Source organism: Falco peregrinus, chromosome 3, assembly GCF_023634155.1.
Source record: "Falco peregrinus isolate bFalPer1 chromosome 3, bFalPer1.pri, whole genome shotgun sequence".
NCBI lineage: Eukaryota > Metazoa > Chordata > Aves > Falconiformes > Falconidae > Falco > Falco peregrinus.
This window is the reverse complement of record NC_073723.1, coordinates 111,177,253-111,190,525: the sequence shown is the minus strand read 5'-3', so window position 1 is coordinate 111,190,525 and position 13,273 is coordinate 111,177,253. Positions and strand designations below refer to the sequence as shown.

The 13,273-nt window shown below is 49.9% G+C and overlaps 1 protein-coding gene across 4 annotated transcripts in view; it reads right to left on the bottom strand.

Moving 5' to 3' along the window:
* The window catches only part of PAX7 (paired box 7), a 100,470-nt gene that overhangs the window by 86,663 nt on the left and 534 nt on the right, over positions 1–13,273 (bottom strand). For 2 of the 4 annotated variants that reach the window (XM_055799857.1, XM_055799860.1), the window contains exons 2-4: positions 11,551–11,786; positions 10,761–10,890; positions 9,623–9,751 (exon numbers count right to left, since the gene is read on the bottom strand). In XM_055799857.1, the coding sequence (XP_055655832.1) occupies positions 9,623–9,751; positions 10,761–10,890; positions 11,551–11,786 (495 nt within the window). Of the gene's footprint in view, positions 1–9,622; positions 9,758–10,760; positions 10,891–11,550; positions 11,787–13,273 lie in introns of all 4 variants that reach the window. The other 2 variants (XM_055799858.1, XM_055799859.1) reach the window with 2 other exon arrangements.

The window sequence follows — 13,273 nt, the reverse complement described above, 5'->3', positions numbered from 1 at the left end:
TTACATACACTCCTCCAGTGAATAGGGGGCGGCAAGATCTGAGTTATTTTGTTCGTTTGTTAAAAATCAGCAACAACAACCACCTACATTTGTTAAAACCTCCAAACTTTTCTCCTCCTTATGCTGGAGTTTCAGGAATGGAAATTGCAGCTTACCCGCTGCGAGCATATTCAGCCGCACGCACAAGGGAGGGTTTGTGGCTGGAAGGAGATTAAGGGGAAAACTCCAGGAAAAAGAAACAGAGCAACAAGGTACAATCCAAATATTCACATTCTTAAAAAAAAAAAAAAAAAAGCTTCAAATAGCTCAATAGCTCAATTTGCTGCTATTTAGCATCAAACAAGCATCTTCTCGACAACTGGGGAAAGTGCTTAAAAAGAATTAAGTTACTGCACGGAAAAATAACGAATCCCTTTGCAAAGCGCCAGCCTTTTACTAAATACGCGAGTCTATACGTGTGTATATATATACATATAGATATATATATATACAGTCCTTTAACATCACCGGCAGCTCCGGCTATCTGCCCTCTCTGGATAATTTACACCATACAAAGGTTGGGGGCTATTAATCCCGTCCCCCCCAGCCCCCATTCCTATTCATGTCAGTGTTTCTTTCTTTTTCCAAGCAATCAAATGTGCCGGAGACAATTGTAGCGAATTTAAACATGACTGTCCCCTGAATATCCCTCGACATCGAAGTGTCCTTTGTACCTTCCCCCTCTCCTTTTAAAGATGCTTATACATTTAAAAATGCAAAATAATGCAGCCAGTGGATCTTTATTAAAGTGCAAGACGAGGATCTGGTATGATTTTTTTACAAGAAAAAAAAAAATCTTTACGAAGTTGTTTAACAGTGGGAAGTTTCACGGACTATTTAAGGACCCTTCTAACTTTAGGCGATGCGAAAATCACCCGAATATTTTTAACTCCACTCGGAGGGGAGTTGCTCAAAAGCAGCTTCTCATTGAGCAATCCTGTCGAGTCAACTTTCCTCTCTCTCCTTTAATTCCCAATAAAAATGCAAATCGATTAGTCCCCATAATGGGAAACGAAATAAATAAATAAATAAATTACAGAATTGCTGGCGCTCCGGACTTTCCCCTCCACTCTAGATTTGGACGCCAGTGGAAACCGCAGTGGGGCAGGTTTCCCCCCTTCCCTTGGAAAACAGGGAAATAACATTTTCTGGGGACACAGCCGCCCCCCCCCCCCCAGGTTTGGGCACCGCGGTTTCATAAGCGGCTCCCCCGGCTCTGCGCTTCCCCTCTCCCTCTTTTAAAGATGCCACCAGGTCACTTTGATCCGCGGTCTTTAGGGTCTCCGGACAAAGGCGGCAGTGAAGGCTGAAGGCTGCCGGGTGTCGTCCCCCCCCCGCCCCCACCTCGCCCGAGGGGAGCCCCGCCGGCAGCCCTGCCCTCAGCCCCCTCCCCAGGGTCAGGCAGAGTGCTGCCTTCCAATTTTAGCAACAGCAACAACGCGGGGGGGGGGACGGGGGGGCGGGGGGACGGGGACGACGGACACCAAACCCAAAACAAGAGTGAAAACCAAGAAGGGTTTTTCCTCCCTCTTCCAGAGAGCAGGAGCGAGCCCGGGGGCAGCGGACGGCCAGCTCGAAGCGGGGGGAGCGGGTGTAAAAATAGTTCGTGTTTCCCCTGCCTCCTCCGAGCCCCCCCGAAATATCCCTCGGGGCTGTGGAGCATCCCTCCGCGCCCTCCCCGCCTCCTCCCAGCCCACCTCCAGCGGGGCAGGGCAGCGGGGGGCCGAGCAGCCATAGAAGAGGCAGCCACCTCTTTGAACCCCAGCTCTTTCCCCCCCCTTTTTTTTTAACGTTGACAGGTGGAGGTGCAAGGGGAGCATCCCTCGGGTGGGATGCTGTTGAGGGGAGGGAAACGTTCCATTTCCAGCGCGACCTCCTCGCGTCACTTGTCCTCTCTTTAGGAAGACTTGGCTAGGTTTTTTTACTTTATTTATTTATTTTATTTATTTATTTAAAGCCCTTTCCCTCCTCTCAAGCCCCAAACCCTCCGGGAGCCCCAGAGCTGCGCAAGGCCCCGGCCGGGACCGCAGCCGCGCACAAAATGGATGAGCTAAGATGTCTCCCCAGCCACAGACTTCATGAATGAGCGACCCCCTTCCCCTCTCCCTCCCCATCTCCGGCTATAGATTGATAGATATAGATATATTTCATGAATGAGCCGAGGGTCCTTCCCCGCCTCCCCCCTGCCTTGGCTATCCCTGCAGAGCCTATAAACAGCAACGGCCCCTTTACAACAATTCATCACAGGACCCAGAGCCATCCAAGCAAGTAATATGTAGCCTCAGATCTAGTATGTCCCACAAGACAGAGCGCCTGCTAATTAATAGACAGTGATTCCTGCAAGCAGCCCTAGCAGTCTGTAATATGATGAACTTCCTTTGTACCGGTGTCACCACAAATGTTTCTGATAAGGAAAAGCATCCAAGGATCAAAGACTATAAGCTTCTCAATTTCCTCAAGCTGCCTCTACTTTTCCTCACCTACTTTTTCTCCCCCCCTTCCCAGCCCCTCCAAGGAGCTACAATCCTCCCTCTCCCTTCCGACAGCCCTGAGGTCCGCTCCAGTGCAGGGGGGCAGCCCCAGACTGTACCCCCAAAATCTTATCACCATCACTTGCACGTTCATAGTCTGCCTTTAAAAAAAAAAAGAAAAAAAAAAAGCTCCGATTCCGGTCCTCGCCCCTCCCCCACACCTCCGTATCTCTTCCCCACTTCTCCCCAACTCCGGGTGACAAATGTCTTTATAAACATGCATTAGCTGACATCTAATTTCTTTTGTGGCAAGATCATGCAAAGTGCGAGCGCACAGGCGGAGCCCTCCCCAGCGGGTACCATCCTCGGGTCGGGATGACCTGGGAAGGAGGAGGGCTTTTTTTTGGGGGGGAACAAGCTGGGAGGCCGGGGGGGGGGGGGGGGGCGGGGGATGCAGCAAACCTCCCACCCCAGGGCACGCCGGCAAAGCCGCATCCCCACCCCAACCTCTCCTCCCTCCGTGAGCTGCACCTGCGCTTCCCAACTCCTTCATTTCTTTTTTTTTCCTGGGCTGATAGGGGAGGGGGAGACCAGGAGCCCCCCCGAAATCCAGCCCCCGAGGGCTCTGCTTGCTCCACCTGCATCTTCAGGCTCCTGGGAGGGGGAAGCGATGCCCGGCCGGGCATGAGCAGCTCCCACTCGGGAACACAGGGCTTCCCCCTCCCTGTCCCGGAGCCTTCTGCTGCCTCCAGGCCTGGGATCCCCCCAGCTTCTTCCCCCACCCAAAAACCCCCAAAAAAACAAACAACAAACAAAAAAACCCCTACCCAGAGCCCAAATCAGACTGAAGTTCAGAATAAATTAAAAAAAAAAAAAAAAAAAAAGCAAAACCCAGCAGTGGAGAGAAATGTGGCAGATGACTGAAATGGGCTTCTTTATATATATATATATATTTAAGAATAGACTCTATAAATATATAATATCTCCAAAGCTCAGGTCTTAAGAGGGTCCCTTATTTGCTTATTTCTTTTGTAGCAAACGTAATTTTCAGAAAGATACTTCCCCCCCGCCTTACCCTAATGCTCGAGTAAGTACCTTACAGCTTTAAGGCTAGTGTTATATGTGCTTTAAAATCCTGCCATGTAAATTCCCCTGAAAAATTTGGAAAGCTTCTCGGGGGGGCTTGGGTGGGGGGGGACGGGGGGGACGGGGAGAGGGGAGGGGGGAGAAAGGGGAGGTTAATCCGGGTTTAATGCTATGATGCAGTCACAGGACCAGGGCTAGGCTTGATTGTGTTATCTCTTCCCAACATTTGGGTCTCCCATATTTCACCAGCCAAATAGCTGCGAGAAAAAAGTGCGTATGGAGGCACTCCTGACGCCTCAGGAAAATATGTTATTAATATCTAAATAACTTCCCAATACTGTCTCTAAATCTCCCTTCACCACTCCAGATGATGAATTCGTTTGAAGTGTTCTCCCGTCTCATCTTTTCAGTGTCTCTCTCTCTCTCTCTCCCTTTTTTTATAACCAGGCTTATTTCAAACTGGTAATTATCTAATTCCTTTAACCACACTGCAGACACGTCTCTCCCCTCTTATATACAATTCTCATTTGGAAAGATCCATATATACATATCTCTATAAAAGAGAATAAGCCCCAACACAGCCTTAAACTACTTCTTTAAATTATTTGGGGGTTAAGAGCAGGCTTTTTTTGGGGAGATCTGTTTGTTTCCGAACAACCCCTGCACACACCTGGATCACACATTTCTCTCACGGCCTTCCTGCTGCTTAATTAAATCTCTGCCTCCTCTCTCCTACCCCAGTTACGGGCGAAGCCTGGGATTAGAAATAGACCTTCCAGCTTCCTTCCTCTCCTTCTCTATCACGGCATCCATCTCCCCCGCATCGCCAAATATCTACTTCCTAACCCTCCCAGTACAATGTAATCTACCATCCACCTTTAATTTATAGATTATAATGCCTAGAATGTATTTCCCTTTCCCGACCGAACTGAACCCCGGGCACCCCACCTGCCAGCCAGCGCTTCTGATATCAATATTTCCCTTATATTTTCCCCGCTCTGTAATTGAACCTATTCTTCTCCCCCAAAGAAGAGGGGGGGGGCTATGTAGAAAAGGAAAAAAACCAAACAAACCCTGGATCACAAACGATCTCCCTTATATTATTTCACTTCCTACTGTATAATTGAACCTCTCTCCCCGCATCCTTGTCTTAAGTTTGTTTTTTAAAACGTCTTGTATTAGATTATACTCGTTTATTCCCCCTTCCAACCTTATCTCTCCTCCTCTCTTCTCTCCTTCCCGTCACACTTGATTTAGGAAGGAGTTTATCTTGCAAACATTTGCCTACTTTGTTTATGTAGACCAGGTTCTGCAGCTACTTGTTCCCAAAAGCCACTGTTTGCCTTTGTAATTGTTATCTGTGTTTATTGTACATGTAAGTCTCCGTGTGTGGCTCACATCCAGGCCCCCCCTTTCCTTCTCCCCTCTCCCCTGCTCTTTTTTTTTTTTTTCTCTCTCTTCTTCTCCTTTTCCCTCTTCTCTCTCCCTGAAATATGCACAGAATCAACTCAGCCTAAAGCCAATGAATTGCTTGAGCACTACCCTATCTCTTTCCTGCCCCCCATTATTAGAGCTGATCCCACTCGCAACACTCACAAATCCCGCCTGGTCTCTGTTTGATTAGATTGCCAACCTTTCGTAATCCCTTGATTTGATGAAGTGTCTATTCTCGCCCCCCCCCCCCCCCCCCCCCATCTCCCTTCTAAACATACATTTACAGAGAAAGCGCTTGTTGGTTTTAAATCAATGCAGATTGTTTGCTGATAAATTGACTCCATATCCCCTCTTCCCACCCCCGCACCCCCAGCTTGGGAAACAAAGCCCCTTTCCAGGTGTGGGGGGGGTCCCCCCTCTTTCCCCCTAGCCCTTCTCCGAGCCTAATTAAATTTGGCAGGACCTTGCACACCCAGTCCAAACAGCTCCCTCCCCGCCAAACCCCTATATAAGCAGCAGCGGCTGCTACCAAATTAAATTGTTATCACCTCCAAGGGTCCGAACAACCCCCCCACTGCTGCTCGCACCTGTACGCCTTTCCCACCTCCATAAAAATACACACACACACCCTCCATTCCTCGCCTTTCCCTCCCGGCTTTCCCACCCTATGCATTATTTTCCACGCTGGCCACGGGGGCGGAGGGTGGGTTATCGAAGGCAAAAATCGATCGTTGGGAGAAAGTCCGTGCAATCAAGAGGAGTTCAGAGAAATAAATTAATTTAAAATCTCTGTTTTCATTCCAGACATAACCCGATGCCCCCCCCCCTCCTCGGTACCCTGCCAGCACCCGCCCAAGCCCTGAGCATCCTTCAACGGCATCCTGCTCTGCATCCCGAAGCGGTACAGGGCGCAGGACCGGCTGCCCCCACCCGTGACCGTGGCGTGACACGCGAGCTGCCGAACTTCCCTCTCCTCCCTTCGCCTTCCCCATAACCCCACCGACACACACCGTCCCCCCTCCCCTTCACCCGCGTCTGGTTGCAATTAATACCCCGCCAGGATGAGGCCTCGCCCCCGCCCCTCCAGCACGAAGCGCCTGAGCACCTTCCCCAGCACCCCCTTAGGTTTGGGGTTGCCCAAAGGACCCCCCCATCCCCACCCAGCACCTGGGATCTGCGGGGTGTGGGAGAACAGCGCATCACCCACGCGTGACCCTCCCTAATAAACCCCACCAGTCATAATAAATAACAACAACCAAAAATAATAACAACTCCGTCTTAACAAGGATAAAAAAATAAAAAAAAAATAAAGTGAAGCCTCATGAATATATGCCCAGGGGCTAGCTGGAGTGAGCCGTTTAAAGATGAAAGTGCCAAAGAAATAAAGGCTCAATTTAATCTGCCTTAAAACCCTTCAACTTAACGTTTGTGCTGGGAACTCAGAGAGTGAGTACTGATTGGGGATAAATACATTTCTTAGCATGCCTTGGAGCTATTACACCCTTCTCCAACACAGCTCCCTATTCAACAGCCACAGTTTTCATTACCAGCTCTAATAAGTCTTAACATTATTAAATGCCAAGCAGAGACGATAGAAAGAAACAGGCGCAGGGTGGAAGCTTTCTTTAACACTTAAAAAGAGAGAGCATTTAGGGCTGTCTTCCTCCGGCTCCCCGCAAGGAGAACCCGCAAATGGAGCAAAGGCGTTTGTCAAGAGCAAAAAGGCCAAAACAAAGTTTCCCCCCTCTCCCTCCCATCCGCAATAATAATAAAAACGCGTTATAAAAGAAACAAAACAACAACCCCCCAAACAAAACTCAAACCCACTCCGTAAAAACAGAGCTAGAGAACAAGTGTCAGAAGCGCGTTACTATTTTTATTTCATTGCAGACCAGGAAAATCGGTAGGACTGGGGGGGGCAGGGGGAGAATAAATCGCTAAAGACTATTATTTTCCGGGGGGGGGGGGGGGGAAATTAAAATGAAAAATATACAATGTACACTCACCGCCTCCGAGTCTTTTACAAGCTGAATCATCAATTACCTTAATAGGGCCATTAAAACTTTTCCGGACGCGAAAAATATATACATTGACGGCAGTAAATTTTAAAAAAATGAATGGTTATTTTTTAATCGCATTTTATCTGGGGGATCGCGGCGCAGGACCCAACCCGCTGCCAACTCGCCGCTTCTGCGCCTGATGCTCCCCCCCGCCAAACCCCCAAATCGGAGCCTTTTTGGGGTGATTTCTCCGCAGTCTACAGACTCAAGGCGCGATTGCGGGGGAAGAAAAAAAAATAATAACGACTGATAAATGGGGATTTATCTCAAGGGATGGGAGAGGGTGCGGAGCCTGCGCGCTCGGGGGGTACCGCGGTGCTCCGCGGGCTCCGGCATCAGGAATTTGCCCAAATTAGCCCTCGATTCAAACCGGGCTGGTTTCATAAAGAAATGGGGGCTCGTGATTTATTTGTCCGCGATATTACCCATGGAGGAAGAAGAGAGCGTTTTGTTTTGCTTATTAACACGCACTTCTGCATGTTATTAATGAATCAAAAGCCTCCGGCTCCTTCACTCTTTTTTGGGGGTGGTGATGGGGAAAACACGCACGGACAAGGGAAAAAAATAATAAATCAGCAGTTTTAAAACGATTTTTTTTTTTTCAAGCGGTGAGATTCTAATAAAATAAATCTTAAACCCAAAAATCCGACAAACACCCCCCACCCCACCCCCAATTAAAAACACCCCAAAGTGATGGGGGGGAGCTTTTCGCGGACACAATAGCCCCGATTTGCAAGATGAGCATCGCCTGTTTCCAAATCACAAGCAACATTTTGCAACGTCCAACGGCTATCCTTTTTCCAACAGACGGTCCTATAATATTACAAAACTATCTAACAGCAGGGAGTTTTGAATAATTTATCTCCCTTTCTTCCCTTCCTTGGCCCTTTGTCCAAACTTTTTCTCCTCCTTGCAGAATTTTGAATGAGAATAGACAAGCCCTCCCTCCCCCATCCCTTTACTCCATTTTTAAGGCAGCCTAGGGTTTTCCCCCCCTTTTCCCCCACCTTTCTCTCCCCCCCTTTTTTTTTTCCTCTCTTTTTTTCCCCCCCCTCTTCTTCTACTGTTTGCTTTTGTGGTCAGGAATCTTTTACTTATAAAGCTTCAATAGACTTGAAGGTCTTTGTAAGTGAAGTTCATCTTCAAGGTTGGAAAAAAAAAAAGGATCAGATCCTTAAAGAAACCCCTTTTGTGCACCTTCATTTAAAACTCCCAGTAACGTTTGATGGTGACACGGAGAAGTTTTTTCTTGCCCCAAATTCCCCCCACTTTAGTATTTCCCCACTCACCCAGGCCTTCCCAAAATGAGGAAAACTTTGTAGCTATTGAGAAACTTTATGAGCAATCCCTCCCTGCTTCCCACCCCTGGGCTGGAGACCCTCTCCATGTGGAAAATACCTCTCACCCCGTCCCTCTTGGCCCGACACTGACGATATCACAAATCCCCCAAAACACCAACCGACACAACCCTGACAGGCCCGGACCATCGCCATTTTACCATCAATTTTGGAGAAAAATAGCAACCCCCAATTTCCTGATGCCCGTCCCCAAGACTTGGATAATTGCCATTTCCCCACCAAAAGAAGCGCTGAGCTCTGCGACACGAGGAAATAATTTTCTGCCCAGGCTGATACAGCAGCTCCTCCCTCCCATTGCTCAAAACTTCCCCTTCTTTGCAAACACACTCATTGATAAACCTCAATTATGCCTCCTAAAAATGCCACCTTTCTCCCCCCCCCCCCCCTTTTTTTTTTTGGGGGGGGGGGGGGGGGAAGGGGAACTTCAGCCTCCACTGAACTTGCCAAAAATCAAATTACAAGTGCCACAATGGCTGGCTCCGGCCATGCCTCATCCCCCACCCCACATTTCCAGCACAGGAGCTTGAAAAAGTTTAATTTTTCCTCCCATGAGATGGAAGTGCCAACTGTGGGAGACGATAACAGGGCCCTTGCTCTCCCCCACTGCCAGCCTGGCCTTAAGCCTTTCATCACAAAAGCCAGATTTGTTTACCCAGCTTCCATTTAGGGGTGCAGATCCCCCATTTCCTCTGATCCAAGGATCCCCTACCTCCCCTCTGCACCTCCCCAGCGCCGGTGGCTCTGCGGCAGCCCCAGCGCAGCGCCGATCTTTGCTTCTCTAATTGATATTGATTGGCCAAATCGGTCAACTGTCAGCCCGTGTTTCAGGGGACCACTTAGAGAGCAGGAGAGAAATCTGTTTAACAAATTCATTTAGGAATCAGAGATGCCTCGCCCCTGCCATCTCCTTTCCCCCTTTATAAATAATTGATCCAGAGCAAAACACCAACAGCTCTTCCTCCTGGGAAAGCATCCTCAGCCCGCAGGGCTGGGTACCACCGTCCCCTCCCAGGGCCCTGCATCACACCCTCCGCTCTGCCATCACTCATTTTCCAAAAGGACAAATGCAAGAGGCTCTGGAGCCATCCCATCTTACTCTTGGTAGGGAGCGACACGTCCCCTCTCCCAAATGTCCCCTCCAGCCCAGCCCTGGGGCACGCACAGCCACCTTTACCTTTGTCACCCAGGATGCCGTCTATGCTGTGCTTGGCCTTCTTCTCTCCATCTTCCTCCTTCTTGTCACAATCCTCCTCTTCCTCTTTCTTCCCGAATTTGATGCGTAGCACACGGCTAATCGAACTCACTAAACCTCAGACAGTCAAAGACAAAAAGGCAAGTATAAGCTGCCTGGGAAGGCAAGGTGGGAGCTGGCCAGGAAAACCCAAGCTGGGGCCACACGACTTGGGCATGAGGCCTCACACATGCACGAAGGGCACCCGCACCCCCTTTTCCCAGGGGTACACACTTGCCTGGTCCTCTGTGCCTTCCAAAACATCCCTGAGCTCACTCAGGTGCCAAGGTGGATGCCCAAAGTTGGACGCACTTGTCGCCGTCCCCTTGAGACGCTTGGCACAAGCGGCACCCGGTTGTGTGCAACACCCCAGGGAGCATCGCAGCCGGTGGGACACCCCAGAGTGTGCACCCCCAGGGTTACCACCGTCTTTGTAACAGGGAAAGGGCCCCCCGATACCCACCTACCACCCCAGTCCCAGACAGAACCTCACAGCCTGGATTCAGACATGGGCCCTGTCCTGATTTGGGGGAGAGGTGCCCTACAGAGGAGTCTCAGCCCCCCCAAAACAGAGAGGAACTCACAGCTAGGACCTAAAGAGCTCAGCAGACCCTAAGCACACCCCCGCAGGCCCAGTATTGGGGTACGGGGTATCTTTCCTCGGGCGATGGGGATCCCTGGCCGATGGAAATGCCACTTTGCAGCCCTCACTGAGGAAGCAAGTCCCAGCAGGGCAACCAGGGTCCCCTGTAACGCCAGAGCTGGGGTCTGCCTGCATGCCGGCTCCCTCTGTATCAAGAGAACCTGGCTTTCAAGGGAGTTGGAATAAGTTGGGAAAATTGGTTTGTTTGTGTGTGTTTTGCCAGCAGACTGCAGCGCGGCCAGGGCACAACACCCCCTCACCTGCTGTTTATTTGCTGCTGTGGGTTTGCTTGAGGTGGGTTTTTCCCCCTCCTCCCTTATCAAAGCAGAGGCTGAGAGGATGGCTGTAGCCTCTGGAAACATTTTTGGTGGCGATAATAATTTCCCTCCATGTTCCTATGGGTATCAGGGTGTCCTTCTGGCCAAGCTGCCTTCTCACCTGAGGGCACGGTGCTCCGGTCGCAGTGCCCATCCTTCAGGAGCCTGTCTCTGATCTCCCAGCTAAACATCCCAGGATTTTCCCGTTTGTATTCCTCGATTTTCTTCTCTACGTCGGGAGTTGCAACCTGCTTTTGTGATCAAGGGACACCGGTGTGTGCCCGCGTGTGCAGAGAGAGGGGAGAGAGAAAAAAAAGCGCTTTTAATTGAAAAAGAAAAGGTGTTCAGCTCAGTGCAATCCTCCTTGCCCTGGCTGCTAGTTTTGGGGTTGAGAATAAGTATCTGGAAGGGGGAAAAGGAGGAAAATTAAGCTGGGGAAAGGCCCTCCTTTCCCAAATGTTGGCCATCCTAAAAGTAGATCCTTTGGGGGCCAAAGAGATCACCCAGGATGGACTTATCCTGAGCCCCAGGGGCAGAAGGAGGCAGGGAGGGGGTGCAGGGGACGCTATTTTTAGTGAGGTTATATACACCCAGGGATTTATTATTCCCCAAAACATCCCGGCTCGCCTCCTCCCCACACACCGGGGCCGAAGCAAATGCTTGAACGCGCGCCACTTGTTGCACAGGAGAAAAAAAAAATCACTTTAATTTATTCATAGCCTTCAACTCGGCACTGGTTTCTACCCATCCGAGCCTGAAAATTGCAGCTTTATTAAAGCCCTTTCCCCTCCTCCCCGTTTTTCCCTGCGTACCCATTTGAAAATCTTAATACACTCCCCACCCCTCCAAAGAAATATTTCATTTTTTTAACATCAGGAGATGGTTTAGCTCAGCTCCCGCATTGCACTCACCCTGGGCTTGCTGCCTCCGATGGCTCCGGGACGGATGGAGCCCGTCTCCTGGTACCTGCAGAGGATTTTGGAGACGCAGCCGTGGGAGACCCGCAGCTGCCGGGAGATCACGCAGGGCCGGATCCCGTGGTGAGCCATCTCCACGATCTTGTGACGGATGTGGTTGGGCAGCGGCCGACCGTTGATGAACACCCCGCCGAGCTGGTTCACCCTGCCCTGGCCCAGCGGGGTGGAAACTGGAGAGCAAGGAAAAAAAAAAAAACAAAACAACAAACCAAAACAACCCAACAACAAAAAAAAAAACACCCAACAAGGGGGAAAAAAAAGTTAAAAGAAAGGAAAATCCAGCAAAACGGGGCACAGCCCTCCCCACATCTTCAGCTTCTCTCCCGGTATTTGAAAGTTTAGAAGAAGGGAGAAACCTCTTGCCCATTCCCCCGGGTGTTTGTCCCGGCAGCACGGGGAAGACTTTTCCCAGCGATAGATGGAAAATAAAATCAGCCCGTGACCCACACGCCCGTCACCCCGCTCTCCGAGGTGGCCGCTACGTTTGTCTCTATCCCTATATTTTTGGCATTTCACACCTATATTTTAATTCATACCCGACCTTTTAAATAAGGGAAGATTTAAACCCGCATGGCAAAGCCCCCCCCAAACTTCCCATTTCCCCCAAAAGCGCGCTACGCTTGCTTCAAATTACGGAGCTATCTGCTTCCCAGCAAACTTTTGGAAATAGCTTTTTAAATACCCTCGAGGGGCTTTTTTAGTTTAGGTTTGGTTGTTGTTGTGGTGGTGGTGGTGGTTTTGGTGGGTTTTGTTAAGGGGCTTGGGGAGGTGCGGAGCAAGCGCCGCTTCCCCGACACCTTGCAAAGCGCATCCCCGCCCGGAGCGGGGACCAGCGGCTCCCTAACCCCCCTCCCCAATTTGTTTAATATCTCGCAATGTAGATCTTGCAGATTAATGCGATTTCACAGGCTGGAAATTAAAAAAAAAAAAAAAAAAAGGCGGGGCGGGGGGGAGAACTCAGCTGGGTAATTTGCAGAAAGGCTGGAGGGGGGCGAGGGACAGGGAAGGCGAGGGGGGTGATTTTTCTCTTTATACAAAGAAAAGTCGATTCCAGAAATTGCCTCGCGATTTAACAAGAATCATGCACCACTAATTCCAAGTCACTTGGCCAGCACTCCCTGGATATATCATTATCGACAGATAACACTCGAGTGGCCAATTTTACATTCAAGAGGTACTAAAACCGCCGGCCGCTCTCTCTTTTCATTATTCCCAGTCATGTTGTGCAAATATTGTTGTAATCCTTTGATCCTTTCCCTTGCCGTCTGTTTTACTTCATTTGCTACAGAAAAGCACTTCAACAAATCCCCCCAGCTTGTATGTTTTGCAGCCTGCGTGGTTTTCCACAGGTTTGAGTTTCGCCACTTGATCACGGTCAGGATGAAATTTTCCTGTTTAATAAATGCGGGGAGAGGGGTCCTGCTCTAATTTTGCCTTTTTTTTTGTGGTGTGTGCCTAGAAATAATAACCCCGTAACACAAAGGAAAAAAAAAAAAAAAGCAGATGACGGGGGAAGTTGATGCACTGCGAGGTGGGGATGACACTTAGCGAGGTGACAGCTACAAAGTCCCCCCCCTCTCCCCTCGCCAGTCCCGGCCAAGGACATCTCGGCTGGCCGCAGCTGGAAGTACCCCCGGTTTAGAGGTTTTTGCCCTTA